General features: G+C 37.7%; 1 protein-coding gene across 1 annotated transcript; it reads right to left on the bottom strand.

The window, feature by feature from the left end:
* Positions 1-460: 460 nt before the first annotated feature.
* Positions 461-23,463, bottom strand: LOC121383326 (phytanoyl-CoA dioxygenase domain-containing protein 1-like). The gene is made up of 11 exons (XM_041513282.1): positions 23,421-23,463; positions 20,712-20,849; positions 20,193-20,268; positions 18,884-18,931; positions 17,682-17,737; positions 15,032-15,094; positions 12,133-12,154; positions 11,603-11,728; positions 10,041-10,166; positions 7,933-8,059; positions 461-3,060 (listed from the first exon to the last, which is right to left on the bottom strand). The coding sequence occupies exons 1-11, from the start codon at positions 23,454-23,456 to the stop codon at positions 3,009-3,011; spliced, it is 870 nt and encodes a 289-aa protein (XP_041369216.1). The 5' UTR covers positions 23,457-23,463; the 3' UTR covers positions 461-3,008.
* Positions 23,464-24,543: the final 1,080 nt, after the last annotated feature.

Below are 24,543 nucleotides of genomic sequence, written 5' to 3'. Positions count from 1 at the left end.
ACTATGAAGTTTGTTTTGTTTAACGACACCATTTGGGCACACTGATTTACTAAGTATGTTATTAGACGTCAACCATTTTAGTAATTTGGACACATGGTCTTTGATAGAAAACGTGCTACTTTTTTTCCCCATTAGTAGCAAGGGATCTTTTACATGCACCATCCCACGACCTTTCATATTGATACACCAGCCATGGTGTACTGGTTGAACGAGAAATAATCCATTGAGCTCACAGACGAGAATCGATCCCAGACCAACCGCGCATCAAGAGAGCGCTTTACCACTGGGCTACGTCCCGTCCTCAGCATGACTGACTGGGCTGAGTACGAGGTATTTGTTTAATTGTTGCGGTTAATATTATATCCATAGGTCATCAGCAGGAGCACATTTATACACAAAACAAAAATGTTTTCATTAATTACTGTACTAGTAGTAAACAAAAAACAAAGATCCTATTGCATTAAGCAGAATTAATATTTATTGATCATAAATCACTTTTTAAAATCACAATATTTAATAAAATCTACTGTACAAATCTGGATAAAAAATCATTCATTAAATAAAACCAAAAATATACCTTAATGCACTGAATGTATATTAAGAACAGTATATTGTATAAAACGTGTAAATAATGAAGTATAATATGCTAATTTTACAGAAAGAATGCCCGTCGTGCACGTGAATAATTAGGTAGAGTGCCATTCTCTTCTGACAAAAAATACATGGTCGTATGTGAAAGTAAAATATTTTTACATATTTACATAACTGTGTTAACACAACTAAACACCTGAATTATATCAGAATTTGACGTTTTAGATTGATCCACATCACACAAAGTCAAACTGGGGTGAGGGGAGGGGCAGTAAAAGGAATTGGAACACAGTAATATTGGACTTAGCTAGACAAAGGGGGCAATTCTAAACCAGAAAATCACCTCTTTTTTATTTTCCTGATGTCACTGCGTCTATGACATCCCTCTCTTTACTAAGTGTGACTCTTCAGAATATTATAATAATATAAATAATAGGAAATAATGATTTATAATTTAGCTATTGAATGACTTATAATTATACTGAGCAACATGAATAATTCAGTTTTCTTTAATTTAAAATTACTTGTTTCAATCTCAGTCTTGTGAAGATTTTAGACCCATTTTCATGGTACATTTAACTATTCAATTTTATAATGAAAAAAAAGAAACAAATTACAGTATTAGCCAACAAAATTAACAAATTATAAACCCATGAAGCATGCTGCTTCTCAAATTAGTTTGAACTGGCAGATACTAAGACTGTTGATGCATTTGGCCAAAGTGTCTTTGGTTATGTATACACCCCATACAATGTTTAATTCACTAGACATTTTGCACACATTTTTTTCAAATTCCTGTATCCACCCAAGCTTACGCAAAAATCATACTTTTAGAAATAAAAGCTAAAGAAACATGCCAAGTTGTTAAATTAGCTTTTTGGCGAATTTCGCATGAACCTTTTGCCAAATTAAGCAGCCTCACATAGGAGTAATCACTTATGACAGTTGATCACTGAATACAATTAGACATTTTTACGGTATATTAAAATGTTTTTTTTCCCTTTTAATTAATGGATGTGTGCTCTAAGTATAGTGTAATTAAACTTTAGAAACAAATAGTAAAATGTGACTGAACATTTGTAATTTGACAAATCTGACTTCACTGTCAAGCAAATTTATTTTGCTCATTGGCATAGCCATAATTTTATATTAGGGTTAGGGCATGGGTCATGGGGCACCCACCCTGTCTTTGAGTAGCATTATGGAGTGACAGGAAAATATAAAAGGTTGGGTGAGGAGGAAACAAAGATGTCTATTTATAAGAGCAATAATCTGGCCAACTAAGTGAAATCATTCAAATAGTTGCAAAATTACTTTCGAAGAACTGTTCCATATTATGTGCCAAAATTACCTCATGAAATTGTGCTTTGCTTTTTTATTTTTGGACTAAATCCTACAGCACATTTTCAAAATTCAATAGCACCACTAACACCCCTAGCCCACTACCGACCCTGTGCAGGCTGCTTGGGCTCTTTTGCACTTGCCAAGTGTGGGCGGTCCCCTCTAACACCAAACACCTCCAAACACTTTCCTACCCTGGACAGAGGAGCCGACGTAAGTAAACACCTACACCCATGACAGGCGTATGCTACAACAGCTTGCTCTGAATGTGCACGTTAAAACCTGATACCTGATCTGACCTGAAAACCCCCAGAAGAGACCTGTCTGATTGGAAGAGGGGACTTGGCCTCCAAGGCTCCTCCCTGGCTATGCCAGTGTTTTGCTCACAGTACATATTATGTTGATCTCTCCTAACGTAATCCATTTATTGTGCTTACATACAATGGGTATTGCAGCCACTCAGGAACACAGTAAATGAAAGTTGTACCATACAGGGCACAATATTCATGTGTCTGTTACGCAACTTTAAAATCATGAGAACCGCCTATAGGGTTATGGGTTCAACAATTACATTCTAAAATTAAAAGTACCATGTATCAGTAATGAAAGTGAAAATCAGTTTGTTTTTGAAGCACCAATGTAGCACAGAATCATAGTTCAAGTGTTTTAGGATTAGGTAGGCCTACCTCATCGGTTATGAGAACTATATTCAGGTAATCGAACAATCGTTTACCCAAGTAAAACTCACATGAACTACCTTTCGGTTACCTGAGGTTTTGAAATATTGTCCCCTGCCATAATATAAATCTTAAATAACATATGCTCCAATATTATACACACAAATCGTGAGTAAATGAGTATAGAAACATACAGACTGACAGTCTGAAATAATCGTCATGCACATAACTTTGCATTAAACATGTAACCACTTATTAGAGGCTAACTGAGAACATCAGTCAGGAGGGAAATGCAAATTGCTTAAGTTGTGACAGGTGACCAGTTTATAGATGGTCATGTGGGCTTGTTTTACAGTACTTCTGACTTCCATAAAACCATTTCTGGATTGAGTTCAACCCTCATTGAAATGTGTAGACATGTGTGAACGTATTAGCCTCGGTGGGCTGCAACCTGAAAAAGAATACAGTGCTGTAATTACAATGAGGAAAAGAAAGGAATGTTACTCATCAGTAAATGATTTACTCTACCGCTACTGGAGTCCAACATAAGGTACTTGCCATATGTTTTAGATTAGAAACACACTGCTGGTGTATATGTTACTCCTACTAAATGTAACAGCCAGGAAATGAAGAGAAAGGAATATTTGTTTAACGACACCATAGCACATTTTAAACTATTGCTATTTGGTGTCTAATGTACGGCCAATTCAAAACCTTGGTCAAGGGAAAGAGAGAGAATAAAACCCACTACCGCCAAACAGGATTCTCCTACCAATAAAGAAGTAAGGGACATTTGATATGTCCTTTCCCCAAAACAGGCTATTCCATACCACTTTTGATAAATCGGTTGTGAAGCACTGGTTGGAATAGCTAAAACAAAACAAAGGTGAGGTGATTGAACCTGTGACCCAAAGCATCGGAGACATGCACTCTAACACAGAGTTACATCCCTCACCCATTCCCCCATAACATCTCACCCAGTCCCCCATAGCATCTCACCCAGTCCCCTATAGCATCTCACCCAGTCCCTCATAGCATCTAAGACAAACACTCTAACACGAAGTTGCATCCCTCGCCCAGGGCTCACCCAGTCCCCCATAGCATCTCAAACAAACACTCTAATACAGAGTTACATCCCTCATCCAGGGCTCACCCAGTCCCCTATAGCATCTCACCCAGTCCGCTATAGCATCTCAGACAAACATTAACAGTTACATCCCTCACCCAGTCCCCTATATCATCTCAGACAAACACTAACACAGAGTTACATCCCTCACCCAGTCCCCCATAGCATCTCACCCAGTCCCCTATATCATCTCACCCAGTCCCCTATATCATCTCAGATAAACACTAACACAGAGTTACATCCCTCACCCAGTCCCCCATAGCATCTCACCCAGTCCCCTATATCATCTCACTCACTCACCTATAGCATCTCACCCAGTCCCCCATAGCATCTCACCCAGTCCCCTATAGCATCTCAGACAAACACTAACACAGAGTTACATCCCTCACCCAGTCCCCCATAGCATCTCACTCAGTCCCCTATAGCATCTCACCCAGTCCCCCATAGCATCTCAGACAAACACTCTAACACAGAGTTGCATCCCTCGCCCAGGGCTCACCCAGTCCCCCATAGCATCTCAAACAAACACTCTAATACAGAGTTACATCCCTCATCCAGGGCTCACCCAGTCCCCTATAGCATCTCACCCAGTTCGCTATAGCATCTCAGACAAACATTAACAGTTACATCCCTCACCCAGTCCCCTATATCATCTCAGACAAACACTAACACAGAGTTACATCCCTCACCCAGTCCCCCATAGCATCTCACCCAGTCCCCTATATCATCTCAGACAAACACTAACACAGAGTTACATCCCTCACCCAGTCCCCCATAGCATCTCAGACAAACACTAACACAGCAGACTTACATCCCTCAGCCAGTCCCCCATAGCATCTCAGACAAACACTAACACAGCAGAGTTACATCCCTCACCCAGTCCCCTATATCATCTCACCCAGTCTGCTATAGCATCTCAGACAAACACTAACAGTTACATCCCTCACCCAGTCCCCTATATCATCTCAGACAAACACTAACACAGAGTTACATCCCTCACCCAGTCCCCCATAGCATCTCACCCAGTCCCCTATATCATCTCACCCAGTCCGCTATAGCATCTCACCCAGTCCGCTATAGCATCTCAGACAAACACTAACAGTTACATCCCTCACCCAGTCCCCCATAGCATCTCAGGCAAACACTAACACAGAGATACATCCCACACCCAGTCCCCCATAGCATCTCACCCAGTCCCCCACAGCATCTCACCCAGTCCCCTATAGCATCTCAGACAAACACTAACATTTACATCCCTCACCCAGTCCCCCATAGCATCTCACCCAGTCCCCTATAGCATCTCACCCAGTCCCCCATAGCATCTCAAACAAACACTCTAATACAGAGTTACATCCCTCACCGAGTCCCCTATAGCATCCCACCCAGTCCCCTATAGCATCTCAGACAAACACTAACAGTTACATCCCTCACCCAGTCCCCTATAACATCTCAGGCAAACACTAACACAGAGATACATCCCACACCCAGTCCCCCATAGCATCTCACCCAGTCCCCTATAACATCTCAGACAAACACTAACAGTTACATCCCTCACCCAGTCCCCCATAGCATCTCAGACAAACACTAACACAGAGTTACATCCCTCACCCAGGGCTCACCCAGTCCCCCATAGCATCTCAGACAAACACTAACACAGCATTACATCCCTCACCCAGGGCTCACCCAGTCCCCCATAGCATCTCGCCCAGTCCCCCATAGCATCTCAGACAAACACTCTAACACAGCATTACATCCCTCACCCAGGGCTCACCCAGTCCCCCATAGCATCTCACCCAGTCCCCCATAGCATCTCAGACAAACACTCTAACACAGCATTACATCCCTCACCCAGTCCCCCATAGCATCTCACCCAGTCCCCCATAGCATCTCAGACAAACACTCTAACACAGCATTACATCCCTCACCCAGTCCCCCATAGCATCTCACCCAGTCCCCCATAGCAGGTCAGACAAACACTAAGACAGAGTTACATCCCTCACCCAGTCCCCCATAGCATCTCAGACAAACACTCTAACACAGCATTACATCCCTCACCCAGGGCTCACCCAGTCCCCCATAGCATCTCACCCAGTCCCCCATAGCAGGTCAGACAAACACGAAGACAGAGTTACATCCCTCACCCAGTCCCCCATAGCATTTCAGACAAACACTCTAACACAGCATTACATCCCTCACCCAGGGCTCACCCAGTCCCCCATAGCATCTCAGACAAACACTAAGACAGAGTTACATCCCTCACCCAGTCCCCCATAGCATCTCACCCAGTCTCCCATAGCATCTCAGACAAACACTCTAACACAGCATTACATCCCTCACCCAGGGCTCACCCAGTGCCCCCATAGCATCTCACCCAGTCCCCCATTGCATCTCAGACAAACACTAACACAGCAGAGTTACATCCCTCACCCAGGGCTCATCCAGTCCCCAATAGCATCTCACCCAGTCCCATATAGCATCTCAGACAAACACTAACACAGCAGAGTTACATCCCTCACCCAGGGCTCACCCAGTCCCCCAAAGCATCTCACCCAGTCCCCTATAGCATCTCAGACAAACACTAACACAGAGTTACATCCCTCACCCAGTCCCCCATAGCATCTCACCCAGTCCCCTGTAGCATCTCAGAAAAACACTAACAGAGTTACATCCCTCACCCAGGGCTGACCCAGTCCCCACAGCATCTCAGACAAACACTAACACAGCATTACATCCCTCACCCAGTCCCCCATAGCATCTCACCCAGTCCTCTATAGCATCTCAGACAAACACTAACACAGAGTTACATCCCTCACCCAGTCCCCCATAGCATCTCACCCAGTCCCCATATATCATCTCACCCAGTCCCCTATATCATCTCACCCAGTCCCCTATAGCATCTCAGAAAAACACTAACAGAGTTACATCCCTCACCCAGGGCTGACCCAGTCCCCATAGCATCTCAGACAAACACTAACACAGCATTACATCCCTCACCCAGTGCCCCATAGCATCTCACCCAGTCCCCTATATCATCTCACCCAGTCCCCTATAGCATCTCAGAAAAACACTAACAGAGTTACATCCCTCACCCAGGGCTGACCCAGTCCCCAAAGCATCTCAGACAAACACTAACACAAGAGTTACATCCCTCACCCAGTCCCCCATAGCATCTCAGACAAACACTAACACAGCAGAGTTACATCCCTCACCCAGTCCCCCATAGCATCTCAGACAAACACTAACACAGCAGAGTTACATCCCTCTCCCAGTCCCCCATAGCATCTCACCCAGTCCCCTATATCATTTCAGACAAACACTAACAGTTACATCCCTCACCCAGTCCCCCATAGCATCTGAGACAAACACTAACACAGAGTTACATCCCTCACCCAGGACTCACCCAGTCCAGTTCCAAATTATCCAACTGCTAATTTTTATACAAGTGGCTACAACATTTAGTCTTCGAGTAATAAAATATTCCTTAAATTAATCAGAAATTAATAATCTTTAAGGTAATACTCCACATATCTAAAAATTGGTTAAAATTCAAATGTTGCAGTGTGATCCCTGTGAACAACCTAAAAATAGCAGCAAGAGATATTTTAGAAGCATTTTACAGACCTCTGATATTTCTATTGTACGGCAAGCATTGGACAGGAAAAATCTCAATGTGTCCATCAGGGAGATCAATCCTCTGACCCAGTCTTAACCACAAGTAAAATCAAAGTGACGATCACTCTTCTGAAATAGTGCTAAGCGAGAAATCACATCAAGATGTTAAACATTTTGCAAAGCGATCAATTTGCCGCTCTCCTAAAAGTTTTCAGGTGAGTGGAGGGAGGAGAGAGTAATCAATACACCATTCCAACTTAAAACTATGACCCATAAGTTTGTTTTGTTTAACAACATCACTAGAGCATATTGATTCATTAATCATCGGCTTTTGGATGTCAAAGATTTGGTAATTCTCGTAGTCATCAGAGGAAACCCGCTATATTTTTTCTAATGCAGCAAGGGATCTTTTATATGCACTTTCCCACAGACAGGAAAGCACATACCACGGCCTTTGACCAGTTGTGGTGTACTGGTTGTAACGAGAAAAAACCCAATCAGTTGAATGGATCCACTGAGGTGGTTCGATCCTGTGACACAAGCACCTCAGTCGAGCACTGATGTATTTGAAAGTGTGGTCCGTACCAGTTTTGTGAGCTGTACTTGGCCACTCCTTCATCATATATGTGGAATGTGTAGATGAGTCGTGACTTGTCAGACCGGTTCGCGTCACTTCTGTGAACAACTTCACCATGGATCAAAACTAGGTCACCTGCAAATATTTAGATAACTGTCACCTGCAAATATTTAAATAGCTGTCATCTGCAAATATTTAAATAGCTGTCACCTGCAAATATTTAAATAGCTGTCACCTGCAAATATTTAAATAGCTGTCACCTACAAATATTTAGATACCGGTCACCTGCAAATATTTAGATAACGGTCACCTGCAAATATTTAGATACCTGTTACCTGCAAATATTTAGATAACTGTCACCTGCAAATATTTAAATAACTGTCGCCTGCAAATATTTAGATAACTGTCACCTGTAAATATTTAGATAACTGTTTCCTGTAAATATTTAAATAGCTGTCACCTGCAAATATTTAGATACCTGTTACCTGCAAATATTTAAATAACTGTCACCTGCAAATATTTAGATAACAGTCACCTGCAAATATTTAGATAACTGTCACTGACAAATATTTAGATAACCGTCACCTAAAAATATTTAGATAACTGTCACCTGCAAATATTTAAATAGCTGTCACCTGCAAATATTTAGATAACGGTCACCTGCAAATATTTAGATAACGGTCACCTGCAAATATTTAAATAACTGTCACCTGCAAATATTTAAATTGTCACTTGCAAATATTTAGACTTTATCTTGTCTCACCATGTATCAGATAAACATAACCTGTGAATATACATGTAGAGACAATTCCATGTTTTAAAACTAGTCCTCGTGCTTACAAAACCTCTACTGAGACTTAACATCATGGCAATGTATACAAATTACATGATTATCGTATCATTAAAGATTTTAGTCTAGACTTTAGTTTTATGAACATGGGCCCTGGGCTTGTGCTTATAAAACCTTTAGAGTCTAGACTCCTGTTTTACTCTCGCCCACTACCGACCCTGATTGGGCTGCTTGTGCTCCCTTTCACATGGGCCCTGGCCTTGTGCTTATAAAACCTTTAGAGTCTAGACTCCTGTTTTACTCTTGCCCACTACCGACCCTGATTGGGCTGCTTGTGCTCCCTTTCACATGGGCCCTGGCCTTGTGCTTATAAAACCTTTAGAGTCTAGACTCCTGTTTTACTCTTGCCCACTACCGACCCTGATTGGGCTGCTTGTGCTCCCTTTCACATGGGCCCTGGCCTTGTGCTTATAAAACCTTTAGACTCTAGACTCCTGTTTTACTCTCGCCCACTACCGACCCTGATTGGGCTGCTTGTGCTCCCTTTCATATGGGCCCTGGCCTTGTGCTTATAAAACCTTTAGAGTCTAGACTCCTGTTTTACTCTCGCCCACTACCGACCCTGATTGGGCTGCTTGTGCTCCCTTTCACATGGGCCCTGGCCTTGTGCTTATAAAACCTTTAGAGTCTAGACTCCTGTTTTACTCTCGCCCACTACCGACCCTGATTGGGCTGCTTGTGCTCCCTTTCACATGGGCCCTGGCCTTGTGCTTATAAAACCTTTAGAGTCTAGACTCCTGTTTTACTCTCGCCCACTACCGACCCTGATTGGGCTGCTTGTGCTCCCTTTCACATGGGCCCTGGCCTTGTGCTTATAAAACCTTTAGAGTCTAGACTCCTGTTTTACTCTCGCCCACTACCGACCCTGATTGGGCTGCTTGTGCTCCCTTTCACATGCTAGCGTGGGCACCCCCTCTCCCAACCCCCAAAACCCTTTCCTATCCTGGATGGAAGAGCCAGTGAGAGTCGACACCTATGCCACGGACAGGCATGTGCTACAACAGCATGTTCTGAATCTGCATGTTAAAACCTATAACCTGACATGACCTAACTCCTGTTTTGTCCAACTGGCATATACAAATAATATGTACTTAAAGTCTGGATAATATGCTGAAGTCTTGAATAAAACATTTTAAGGTCTTATAAGCATGAGTCCCAGTTTGTCTTTGGCAAGTGAGTAAAATATGCAAGAGGTATTAGCTGGCAACTCATCTACATGTAGTGTTGTTACAGTGACACGGAATGGCAAACAGGACAAAAGTGTACCTTTGTTGACTTCTCCCGATATAAACTTGCTCTGGTCGAATGATGGTTTCTCTCCGGTGAACACTGTCCCTACCTCTGGGTCTTTTTTCGGGTTGATGATCATCCGGTAGTTTCCTGCCAACCCATCTAAATAGGAATGGAGGACAACAAATGTCAGTGTAATGACACTGCAGCATAAGTTTAATCAGTAGCTAGATGCAAAGAAATACTGCAAAGATTGAAATTTATTTTGTGGACGTATAAGCAATCTTTGCTTCTTCAATTTTAACCTGTAATAAATGCTAATAATACAGAAGCAGTTTTAGAAATTAGACTCATAGTTGGACTAATAGTGTAACTTTTTAACAGCAATAACAGCAACTTGAGACAAACATGGATAAAAGGTTGAAATTAGTACAATCACTCCTAAAAATGAGGAATGGAATTCTGTAATAAAAATAAGATAGAAGCAGAAATTGCTTTTGAAACAGATTATTAGAAAGCATAGTGTACATTTTGAGTGTCATTTGCTGCCTGGTGCCTGTCAGTTTCGAGCCGTGCTCAGTATGGTCTAGTGCTAGTCAGTCACACTTAGTACTGCTTTTGTATTAGAAATGGTGTAGTGAATATCAATGTCAAACTTGATCTAGTATTAGTGAACCAAAAGCTACTGCTTGCAAGGGATATTTTATCTGTACCATACTGCTTTGGATTTGCCTCATGTTGGGGATGGTGTGCCTTACACTGATCTTAAGCATGATATTAACCAATATATCTTTTCATATTGGCAAGATGATTGGAAAGGTTCAGTTGTGAACAAGCTTCATTCTGTCAAGACAGTCCTGGGAGAGTGGTAGTCCTCCTACAGGTGATGCAGGAAGAGTGAAATGGTCTTGTGTGGTGCTTGCATTGGTCACACATTCTTGACACATTCATTTATTCTAAACAAGGATCCTCTGCCTCAGTGTGAACACAGTTCATCACATTTTGGTGGAGTTTACTCATCTCTGACAGACGAGAAAAGATATATTTGTTAAATGAAATGTGATAGAATCATTTCGATTCCACCCTAAACTTATCTTGATGTTTATATTATATACAGTAGAATCTTGTTGGGTCGAACTCGGAAAGACCGAATACACCGCAACACGTGAACCCAAAACAAAGTCCTGAGTTACACTTCCATGTTGTTGACCGATTGGTCAGGTCAAACTACCCGCTGAGTGGAACACTTTCTCAAGCACCGACGGGGTTCGAGCCAATGGGATTTAACGGTATATTTACCATTGTCCGACGCTGAATAGCTCATATATTTTTGGTGCTGGGGTGTTGTTAAACATTCATTCATTTCCACAAACAGAGCAGCACATACAAATCACTTAACGATATCAGTTATGGAGCACTCGGAAAGTAATTTGGTGACTGCTAAATAAGAAATCACTGCTTGATACTACAAAGTGATGATCTGTAACTTTTCACACCTGCTACAAAACAATAAAGATGTCTGAGAAAAATCTTTCCTATTAGAAAACACAAGAACTAGACTAAAACAACTGTGGTATATTTATTAAGGCCAGTCTAACCTTTATGAGATCCAGGAATGAACCAGAGGCAGCTATTTTCTCTTGTAGTATCTTCAAGAGCAATCCAGATGCCGACCAATCGCTTCGGTTCAGTGAACAGGTAGCTGGAATCTTGGTGAGGGTTTACTACAGAAAATATTCAATATTTTATTTTATGAGGGTATACTACAGAAAATATTTAATATTTTATTATTTGATGACGATGTACTACAGAAAATATTTAATATTTTATTATTTGACAAGGGTGTGCTAAAGAAAATATTTAATATTTTATTATTTGATACGGGTTTGCTACAGAAACTATTTAATATTTTATTATTTGATAAGGGTTTGCTAAAGAAAATATTTAATATTTTATGACTTATTGGAGGATAATATTCAGGTTTTTAGTGACATCAGCCAATTGGAATGGACAAATAAATCGTATAAGAGGAAAAAGTTTGTAATTATATTTTTAAAACACACATTAAATACCTGCTGTTTTCACAAAAGAAATTAGTTTTCTCCTGTCTGTAAACCCATGAGCTTACCTTCTCCCCCTATGTGTGGAGGCTGAAAATAGAAGTATAAATAACATCACAAACATTGTCTTCAGTGACTCTATTATAATCAATAATGTTTTAGTTCATTTAGGTAATTATAATAATTAAGGCTTCTGATAAATATTTCCCCCAAAATGTTTCCCAACTGCTTAATGAAATTAGTCCAACCTATTCCTATACATTGTATATGAAGTTTCATGAAATGCGGATGAGAAATAAAGTCGCTAGAGCCGTGACATGATGTCATATTTCCAGTTTTGCTGCTTCGTGTGATATACGCTATATCATGTTGCAGCAAAATTACACTTTTCTCAAAACAAAATAAATGGACATATCACATTTTTAAAATGAACTGTTCATGTAAGGTCCAACATAAGGTTATTGCGACAGACAGGAGAAACCGGCTGCCACCACATAGGCTACTCGTATAGATTAGCTGAAAGGGATCTTTTATACACACTTCAAACAGACAAGACAGCATATATATGTACACACTGGCCTCTGATATACCAGTTAGCCCAGTGGTAAAGCGTTTGGTTGATGCGCGGTATGTCTGGGATCGATCCTCGTAGGTGGGCCCATTAGGTTATTTCTCGTTCCAGCCAGTTCACTACGACTGGTATAATAAAGGCCATGGTATGTGTTATTCTGTCTGTGGGATGGTATATATAAAAAGATCCCTTGCTGCTAATCGAAAAGAGTAGCCCATGAAGTGGCAACAATGGGTTTCCTCTCTCAATATCTGTGTGGTCCGTAACCATATGTCTGACGCAATATAACCGTAAATAAAATGTGTTGAGTGTGTCGTTAAATAAAACATTTTCTGATATAGCAGCAGGCTGCAAATTGAGCAGGATTCCAGGTTTGAGTTGGAAGCATAAGATTATGAGATGGAATCCCAAACTATCTACATTACACGTATTTTATGATTCAAGCAGGATCCTACAACAAAATAAACCAGCACTGGTTGTCATGGATATATAAACCTCATTAAATTCACTACTGGGCCCAAATGTAAACGTAAATCTACGACTAAACCACAATTCTTATTACTATTATAGTACAACAAATATACCGTAGTTAAATGTACACATATTTCATGTTCCCTTGTCCTTAAAATGCTCCATTTTCCGTAATGATGTAATTTCAAACATCAAACATATGTAAATGAATGTCTGGTATAACTGCTAGATGCAGACATAAACTTACAATGTTTAGTGAAATAGGCTCCAGGAGCCTGGAACCCATTGTACCTCAGATAAGCTATATAATAATATATTATCAACTGATAATCTATACGTTCCCCACCCACCCAACACTTGTTCAAATACATGTACCGTATTTTTCAAACTATAAGCTGCTACTTTTTTACTGCATTTTCCTAGTTGAGGTTTATAAAATGGTGTGGTTTATTTATGAATTTTATGGTAACTGCAGTATATACAAACCACACCTTTTTTCAATTGTCATAACAATAGTATAGCATACCAAACGACTATTTTTTAATTAAGCAGGAACTGAAGTGTTACGATGGAATGGCTCTTGTGCCCATGACAAGCGTGCGCTAGAACAGCTTGTTCTGAATGTGCACGTAAAACCCTATGACCTGACCAGTGGCGGCCTAAACAATGTCACGTGACACAACTACAATATCATGGCCACTTACAGCTAACTGTAAAAGCCGGACCTTAACAATAACATCAAAAAAGTTTCTCGATATCTTTAATGCCTTTGTTTGTTACCCGTTTGTAATGTATGTTATTAATATATCAGAATTTAAGTTCAGTACGAAGCTTGTGAATTAAAATCACATAATAGGAGTACCGCTAATGTTTTTATTACATGTCAACATTCCCAATCTAATTAAAACGCTAATTTATAGAGCATAACGTCGTGCATAATGTAAAACATTTGTTTAGAAACCTATTTTATTGTTTCAACAGTTATGGGAGATCCCCATGTGACTTTTGTTTTTGCAGTCTAGGTGTATCGCTAATATAGATTGGGAAACTATTATACTGAATGACTGAACTATACACCTGTGTTCAGTTTATGCCCGTGCTGCATAACATGTTAGACTGCGTTAATATTTTGTGCATATCTTGTTTGTCGTATTTCATTATCTTACATGTAATTATATAATACATGTAAATATCTTTAAAAAAGGCTGTAATTTAAAAAATATAAAACAATGTTGAAACTGTAAACGATTAACAGGACTGTGCTTATTTTCAGTTCACTGGCCTATATATCGAGCTTGACCTGACCTCGTCTGAATATGTAATTTTTGCACATGGCACGCTAGTTAGGTTACAGAAAAATGTGTGTATTAGAGTGTGAGAACTAGTAATTCTTACTAGTGCCCTTTTTTTTTGGTTCACAGTTTGTAATCATACTTAAACAAATAAAATGTTATCATGTCTTTTTTTCTTCTTTTTTTTGCAACTAATACAAGATAAGAACAATGCGTGACCAAGCTCTTGTTCATATTTTCGGGAAAATAGCAAGGTTTGTCAACATGTTTTGTTTACGAAACTTACCCATTTAGGTGAAATAAAACTGAAAGACACACACCCAAAAATAATTTTGAATTTAAGGGAGAATGGATCTCTTTATTATTAATAAATACAAACAATAATTGACTGTAATCAAATTTATGACTGTTTTAACCACGGCTTATTTAAAGGTGCAGTTTACGTATGTAGTTCAGAACTTTGCCTAAAAACAAGGTGTATGGTTTATACACCAGTGCATGTAATAGACCGGAAAATAGCGTACTCAAAACATGTATTGGAGGGGTCATGTCCTTGAAAAAAAGAAAATTTGCTTAGAATGGAGATGAGGGTGAAAGTGTTTTTAATTGAGTAAAATTAAATATTACTTTTACCTTGAAGATAACCATGCTCTGGCACACCACCGGGTCTTGAAGCCCTAATGATCTGCAGATGTTCTGAAACACAACATGTCTTACTAACAGTGTGATGTCGGTCACTGGAAAAATTTACAAACATTAGCTAAGGTGTGTATTTGTGGAAAATACCCACATCTCAATATTAATGTGGATTACAGTATTAAGTAATTCTACTAATTGCTACACATGGTCTGCAATGCAAGACAAGAAACCCATTGCATCCACATAAACTACTCTTTATGTATCCAGTGATACCACATAATCTACTATGTCAGAAAACTCACTATATATGAAAATTTCCATATAAGTTATTATTTAAATATTCTACTACTCCCACATAAGTTACACTTAAAGAAAACCAGTTCTGCCATATTTTACTTTTCAAGATTTGTTCCAACGGTCACCATATATATTATTGAAAAAAAAAAAAACCCCTAACTGCAACCAAATACCGTATTTTCCTGTGTATTATGCGCACTTTTTTCCCAGAAAATAGAGGATAAAAATGGGGGTGCGCACTATACAAAGCAATAGAAAAAATATCTTTTAAAAATGTCCAGTGATCACCCATGAAAAATCGCCGATCGGTAGTTTACAGGTTATTGACAGTGTTCATTACAACGAAATGCCAAAACCCTCTTAAAAATCGCTTTTCATTTGTGATGGTTGTAATAAATGCAAAATAAATCTACAAAAGTATCCATACCTCACCAAAAAGTGCACAAAAATGACAAAACTGGACCGTAAATATTTTTAATTTCCATGAGATTTAATTCGGCCATTTCCGGCAAACCGGAAATATACCACACTATTATAAATTTAGAAATCTCGCGCATTCACGTTAGCCACATGCTATATTTTTGTTTTCATATATTTATTAGTCATTTACAGTGTATGGGGTATATAACTTTGGTTTGATTTATGCACGTGTGAGTCTGTAACATGTAAGTACGCAAGTACTAGCCTTTGTTTAATGTGACATGTAGGTCTATGTACTCAAATACCTAACTTGAGTTTTGTTTCTTGGTTTCTTGAATATACCGCTTCTTTCGCTTTTCCGAAGTTTTCGTTAATTCTGGTGACGGGGAAAGCGGTACATCTTGCATTCACTGTCGATTTTGTGGTTTAAAAAAATGGTGGTTCACGGGGTTTTTTCTTGGAATAAACGTTCAAAGTGGGGGGGGGGTGCGCATTATACACCGGTGCGCATAATACATGGGAAAATACGGTAAGTTGCTCTTTTGTAAATCCATATACTCTTTTAAAACCTCACTGCTGCCACATAACTTACTGTATTTCCTCTAATAAGTGCTGGCCTCCAATAAGTGCTGGGTCTATAACACTTTGCAACAAAATAATCGCAGGCGTCTAAGTGCCAGGCCTCCAATCAATGCCAAGAAAGACAGACAAAAACTGATTACCGTATATCTTCGCCTATAAGTCGAATTTTTTTCACCCAAAAATTATTTTATAACTTGGGGGGTCGACTTATAAGAGGGTAAAAAAATTTCACCCAAAAATATTACTGTTTTGGGGATTATTTTACAAGTTTTATTGTTGAAATATGCCATGTATTTATACTCAAATATGTTAATTTGACACATTTATTTTTTATAACCTATTTTTTTGGGCATTATAACGGTTTTGGTTATGCGAAAAGGCGTACGATCTCACTCACATGCCAAGACAACAGTCCACTTAGTTAAATTAACAGTCATAACTAATAGTAAAAATGTAAACAATACTAACTACCTGTTGCCCGAGTTTATTTTAAAATCTGGTCACTGGCATTAATGGTTGTTCAAACAATGTTTTGGCGGTGATTAACTTCATGAATATTACTAAGCTTTCCCTTAAAATAGACTGATCTCTGCAGTTCACTTATCTAGAGCAATAGGGACACACATCATTTGGTACAAAAACCAGTGTAGTTTCCAGAGTTATCCTCCTTACATGTATTAATATGGCGGCAAAACGTGATACTTTCAGTTTTATCGTAGTGATCTGTTGTCAGTGTTTATAAATAAAGTTGTTGTCTGTGCACAAAACCATCTGTACAGTACTATACAGTAACAGTCAAACAGCTTTCACTCTCTACTAAGGGAATATTTCGTTTTGATGCTATGTAATAATGATAGTTTGATTGGAATAGTCTGATCATATTGCGATGTACAAAACGTGAAAACCGAAGTTTGTAAAATAATTTTCTTTTGTTCAAATATTATTGTTCTCATGTGCTGAAAATAAGAAATATTTCAATATTTATAAGTAGTTTTTCATGGGTCGACTTATAAACGGGTCAATAAAAAAATACGTTTTCAGGGCTTGAAATTAGGGACTCGACTTATAGCCGAGATCGACTTACAGGCGAAGATATACGGTACTCCCTGGTATAATTGAAAAAAAAATAACCCACCCCCCATTAAAAATGACGGGTCTCTTGTTATTACTTCCGGTCTCCAAAAAATAAAGGCTGGGTCTCTGACAGTTTTGAAATGAATAAGCGCCCGGGTGCCTATTAGAGGAAATACGGTACTAGACAAAAACCCACATAAGCTGCATGTACTCTTTATTATGATTATCGACTGAAGAAAATTTATGCCAAAAAACCTTTAAAAAAACTTACCCGTACTCTTTCACAATGTGTAATTCTCCGGAATCCAGGACTGAACACATGCAAAGCTAAATAATAAATAAATAAATAAATAAATAAACAAATATATAAATAAATAAATAATTATTAAAAAAAATTAAAATCTAGTGAGTAAATTATATACAGTATCCAATTTTGTTTACTAAACAACTCCTATGAAGACATTGAGAAACAGACTTTAATATCTTAAAATACAAGAGAATTAGAATATTTAAAAATCCTAAACAACAACAAAAAATATTGAAGTTGTCATAATTGCTCTGCTTAGACTTACCATTGTGGCAAAAGCATGAAATACTCTCCCACATAATAAAAATAAAATAAAAAATAAATAAAATAAATATATATCAACAAAAAATAAAACAAAACAAAGTAAATAAAAACAGTAAATTGTTCATAAACTACATCACCAAAACATTGGTATGTTTAAACAGAAATAGTAACAAATGCAAACATATGGATTGATATATACTGTAAACCGTATTAATATTGCGACGTGTTTTTTTCGCAAATGTATACCTTAGCGCATGTTCGTGACATGTAAATTTCGCGAACGACCGTCGACAGCTCAAAAAAAAAAAGTGGATAAAGACAGCTCACTTTAATTGTTATAAAGTTACTGTCTGTAAATCAATATTCTGTTATCCTACATCAAGCAATTGTGCCTGGTACAGAGTCTATAGAGGGGATTAGGCCCTACCCACCTCACCTGTATTAGAATCACAACTCACAGCTTCTTTGGTAGATAAAACAATAAACGATTAGTCGCCATCAATTGAAGTTACATAAAACAATTAACGATTAGTCGCCATCAAGGAGAGCTCGTGTATAGGCTGTGCCTGTTGAGTGAATCTTTTTGTGAATTTTATTCTCAATAAAATATTTCAAAACAAAACAAATTACTTTAAGCACACTTCAAACTGGAAAATAGTGCGTGCGTATTAATTTCGCGATATAAGGTTGGACGCGAATGACGCGAAATTTATATGCACACATTTTTTTCACGGTTTACAGTACATATATATAATAAAGAATTATTTTTAATATTAAAATATTAGACATTTTCATATAAAATATTATACATTTTCATATAAAATATTATATATTTTCATATACAATATTTGGTTTAAAATTACCACTAAAAATTATATAAAATGATAAATATTTTAAAATACCATGTCCAATTTTGTTTAGAGACATCTGTTTGTCTACCTTCAAGTTTCCTGAAAAAACAAAACACCACAAAAATATATATTTTTGAAAACAACCATAATACAACACCCAAACTAATTCATGAATAATGAACAACATTATACAAATGGTTATTCGGCTTGTACATTAATTATAAAACAAATATCATTAGTTTTTACTCACAGTTGCAAACTTGTATATTAATTAACCTAAACCTCCTAAAATATTTGTATTTTGTCTGAAAATCTATAACCAAATTCAAATTTCAGTTAGCAATGCAAAATTAAAGCTCTCAATAATTTTATTTATTTGATCTTTCAATTACATGTATCTTTTTGACAATTAAAAATTGACCGCAATTATTTTTGGTTCATGCAAGTACATGTATGAACCAAAAACCTGATGTGCACACTGGGTGAATCCACAAACATCATACACAAGTTTACTCAGTTGTGGGAATCGTTTAATTTTCACCAACAGCTATACAGCCCTTGAAATTTGTGGTGGCAATCGGCAATGCCGTCGTAAAAGCTATTGCAAAATTGACTTGCGACAGCATTTCATTGCCGTCGCAAATTTGAGAGTGGAGAAAAGTCTGTAGGCGTTTTTCTCTGAACTCTATCCAATTACAGATCCCAGAAAAAAGCATTTACAATCGAGTGTGGCCCAATTTTTCATCAATTAATATAAATTGGTTTATTCCAGTATAGAAGCTTACGAAAGTAAAGTTGAACAGGCATATCTTAGCAAATTGTTACTGCAGTGGATCATATATGAATAATTTTGACAGCATTAATCTTTTCTTTAAAATTGCCGCCATAGTACTGTTGCAAAATTGATTTGCGACGGCACTCAACTGTTGTAGCAAACTTGTCCAAATTTCAAGGGCTGGCTATAGTACAAAACTTTCCTATGTACATTTCTTTGGCCACTGATTGCCATTTGATTAGCGATGACCAGGGTTTCTGCCAGAGATTCATTCTATAGTGTACGCAGGTTTTTATAGCAGCTAGTAGCAAAACGTAGGTGTGGCTCAAGTTTTTCTGTTCATCAAGATAAGAACACAAAAAAGTAAACACTGTTCAACCAATCAGACTGTTGTAAAGTGTATAGATAGAAAGGACATTTTATTATCTAAATATAACGAAATATGTCTGTCAAATTAAACTTTCAAGTTGTTGGTAAACACCTTAAGCCCTGTAATATTTATAGGAATCCTTTCAAACAATTCAGACTGGTGATTAAGAACTGCAGACTTCAATCTATGAATTATGTAACAGTTAAGCTTATTACCTTTTTCATCCAAAGCTTCTTTTTCAAAGAAGAATCTGACTTTATCAGCACTATTCATGAAATAGTCATTGTTGGTCTGCAAGTAAAACCAGCAACACATACAGAATTACAGAGAAATGTATACCGGTATCACTTATTTTGGACAAAAATCACAAACTTTTCTGTGTATTATTCATATATTGCAACTTCCATTATTTTACCTTTATTCTCACAAAAAGTTCATTGAGCAATTACTGTAACTGACCTGAGATGTCATTTCGCAGACTTCACCATATTTTTGAAATTGGACATGAAGTTATGATTTTAAGAGAATTTCTGTTTGCCAAAATTAGTACTCTTGTGGAGACCTTCACGTATTGTAAAACAATAGGATCAAGTGATTAATTTTTCTGACGAATCTTAATCCAGTTTACAATAATTGCTTGTAGATTCATTAATACAATGTCTGCCTTTTCCAAGAAATATACCACCCATTTGAAAATCTTGTGTTGTGTGCAAGTACATACATGTATGACTGACCTGTCTATCACAAGAAAATACTGTACTGTGTTCTTCCGGGTTCATCTTCTCCACGATCTGATGGCATTCTCGATGTAGGTCGTCACATTCATCTTCCGTGAGAAAACCCTTAATGATAGCGTAGCCATTCTCCTCAAACTGTGAAAAACGGAAAGGAAAGTAATGTTCAGGGAATGGATGTGATACTCATTGTAAAATAAAAGCTGAGGTGATTTTTAAAGGGACAGACCCTAGTTTCAACCCGTGAAAATTAACACTAAGTTTAGTGAAGCTACAAACCTGTAACACATTTGGATAAAGTTACAACTGAGTGAAACGTGAGTCTGAGACTTTAAAGTATGATTTCAGTTATCAAAAACGGTTCTAATAGCAAAAAGTAAGCCTTAGTGTTTAAACACTAGGGTATGTCCCTTTAAAACACTGAAACCTACACTTCATGTATGTGCACAGAAATCATTTTAGTTTCAGCATTTCAGATAACATCCGATCTACTTTGTGGAAATCATTTTACACAAAACAAGCTGAAATCAAACAACTGAAAAATTATATCTCTGGATCGTTGTTTGTGTAATGACACAATCTCAGTACATTTTAAACTATGGGTTTCAGGTATGTAAAATATGTTTATTTCAACAGTCTAGCTAGTGACAGTAAAGTTATGCTGGGATTTACCTGAACATTTTTTTTACAGGGTACCATGTCTGATGGGATTGAGTATATTAGCACAAGTAAATCATACTTGGGATATTTTTTCAGGCCACTGAATGATGCAGTACACCACTGTTAAATTAATTTATTGGAACAGACATAATTAAATATATATATTTATCCAGCAAACACTGTATACATTGGCAAGATATGATGACTAGATAAATCTCTATATTTTTGGTCACTGACCAAAAATATAGGTCACGTGACATAAGCCCGACTCGACTGAGTATTTCAGAGTAGATTTTCAATAAACATGCTCGTTAAATCATTTGTTGAAATGCAGTAACTACAAATAACTTTTAGTTTTGCGATAACAATACAAAAATTGTATATTTATTTATGAATTAGTTTAGAAACGCGTTTTTAATGTGACAGAATGTAGCTAGCATCTTACAAATAATGACGTCATGCATGCATGACATCATACGGCAAAAGCCTTGCTAGGTTGACAATACTCGACTTGCGTGCACAAAACTGGAATAAATAATGATTGCAGGATTAAAAGAAATAACTGATTACTGTCTTAAGATATCGGCTTTATCCTGCTCAGGTTGAATGGCGAATGCAGCTCGGCAGAGCCTCGCTGCAATCGCCATTCTAACCTTCTCAGGATAAAGCCGATATCTTAAGACAGTTACCAGTTATTCCCTATATATATATATATATATATATAGGGAATTTTTAGCATACAAATTGGGAATTTTCAGTGCCACTTTCTTTTGGGAAGGTGTCTGCTAGAGCATATTGATTAGTCAATCATCTGCTAAAATCCTATTGGATGTAAAGTAGTTCATCATTGTCACTTGTAAGTAATCTTCAGAGGAAACCCGCAATATTTTTTCCTTAACAGCAAGGAATCTTTTACGTATGCACTTTCCCACAGATAGAACAAAACATACCGTGCAACCTTTCATATATCAGTCTTGGAGCAATTGATAGGAGAGGAGAAAAAAACAATGGATCTGCCAAGGTTTGATCCTACAACCCAAGCACCTCAGGCTAGTGCTCTACCAAATGAGTTAAATCCGGCCCAAGCTGGTCAGAGAAAATTGCTATCCCAACCAGATTGGGATGTGAACCCAGTACCTACCAACATAGGCCAAGTATTCTGCAGTTCGAGATCTAGACCTATGTATTTAACTGGAACATTATTGAAAAAGGGTACGGTCAGGTTTCTTCCTGTAGTGTGTGTATTATTATTTAATATGAGGATTATTTGTTATTGGTCAACTCAAAAATAATCGAGGTAAGGCCAAGAGAATGAAAGTTATAGATTTGCGTTCGAACACTTTTAAAAACACATGAGGCTTTTTTTCATTTTTCATTATTCATTATTTTTATTGATCTATTATTTCCATAGTAGATTCAAGTCCAAATGAGGTCGACACATCCAGAGTTCGGCAATTTTTGTCAATGTATGGAATATACTGCTTCCTGCTTGCGGATTCAATGCTCTACTCAGACTACTGGGCTACACTTCAGAATTTATGACGGAGATGGCAGTTTTGGCGCAAAGGACCTCGTAGACATTATCACTATTGACGATTCGGAAATTGAATTTGTGTGATGATCATTAAGTGCCTTTTTTGGGCAAATAATGATTTTTTTTGTAAATAATGAAAATTTTCAGCAATACATTTCACGGCATACAGACGGTGGACGCAAATCTATAACTTTCATTCTCATGGCCTAATGGTAACAGGATTATTGTTGTATTCGAGTGGAAATCTTTGCCAACCCGGTGGTAGGCAGCAATTACTTGTTTCCGCAATATGGTTATCTCTGACGGCAGAGTACTCGGGCTACTACCAAATGGCAGTGACGCTACCCAAAAGGAGGAAAAGACATTTACAAAAACCCAAAGGTAATTCTAAAAAGTTGGAAAATTTTAGTTAAACTGCATTAATAAAAATGGCAGTATTTTAATTGCTAAGATATTTTTCTTTCTTCTTTAACAGTTTGACTGTGACTACTTCTGTACAGCAAATGTACGCTCACTTTTGATTTCAACTGCGAACTACTATCTCCGTCCATATTTGTATGCTAGTAATTTCTACCATTTGTAATAAACGCCGTTAAATAAGTTTTGACAACCACGCCATTACTGTTATTACGATTGGTAATCAAAATAGTTAATGTTAAAGTTTGTTTTGTTTAACGACACTATTAGAGCACTTTGATTAATTAAACATCGGCTATTGTTCTTAATGAAGCAGGGATCTTTTATATACCCAATCTAATTAAAATTAGCTCCAGTATTACATGTGGTGAGACCAGTAGAGCTAATTTTAATCAGATTGTTATATACCGTACTTTTCCACAGACAGGGAAACACATACCACGGCCTTTAACCAGTTGTGATGCACTGGTTGGAACGAGGAAAAACCCAATCACTTGAATGTATCCACCGAGGTGATTCAATCCTGCGACGCAAGCCCCTCAACCCAGCACTCAACCAAACACATGTCCGTCTATCTTGCCGTGGGGCTAAGAATAGTAGCCTACTAATCGTTTTGTTAATTTCGCAGATCGGTTCCGTTAGTGATTTAGGAATGGCAGCATTCTCAGAAGTTTATTTATTATTGTATTAAAATTATATATTGATCACGAAATTCATTAATGAAACGAATCCATTAAAAAAATAAAATAAAAATAATAATAATAATAATAATTAAAAAAAATACACAACAGAAAACTACAACAAAAACAAAACAAAAATTAAATAAAGTTAGTTTGTTTTGTTTAACGACACCACTAGAGCACATTGATATATTAATCATCGGCTATTGAATGTCAAACATTTGGTAATTTTAACGTCTTAGAGAGGAAACCCGCTACATTTTTGCATTAGTAGCAAGGGATCTTTTATATGCACTATCCCACAGACATAATAGCACATACCACGGCCTTTGATATACCAGTCGTGGTTCACTGGCTGGACATAAGAAATAGCCCGATGCGACCACTCACTGGGATCGATCCTAGAGCGACTGCGCATAACAAAACTGAATAAGTTTTTGTAATACTCATAGGTATCCCCCTACAAATTACTTGGAATGGTCCTTTTAAAATAACTTGTAAAAGTCTTACATGTTTCGGGGTGGTGGGAAACACACCACAA

The sequence above is a fragment of the Gigantopelta aegis genome, chromosome 10 (genome assembly GCF_016097555.1).
Source record: "Gigantopelta aegis isolate Gae_Host chromosome 10, Gae_host_genome, whole genome shotgun sequence".
In the NCBI taxonomy this organism is placed as follows: Eukaryota; Metazoa; Mollusca; class Gastropoda; order Neomphalida; family Peltospiridae; genus Gigantopelta; species Gigantopelta aegis.
The sequence above is the reverse complement of the archived record's forward strand: the minus strand, read 5'-3'. Positions and strand labels throughout refer to the sequence as shown.

Bases quoted from the DNA above. Each gene is read 5' to 3' on its own strand.
- LOC121383326 (XM_041513282.1), bottom strand. From the start codon at position 23,456: ATGGACGGAGATAGTAGTTCGCAGTTGAAATCAAAA. The intron at 20,269-20,711 runs GTCAGTCATACA...TTTTACTTGCAG, and splicing joins TATTTTCTTGTGATAGACAG to ACCAACAATGACTATTTCAT. The intron at 12,155-15,031 runs GTAAAAGTAATA...TTCTATTTTCAG, and splicing joins AGAGCATGGTTATCTTCAAG to CCTCCACACATAGGGGGAGA.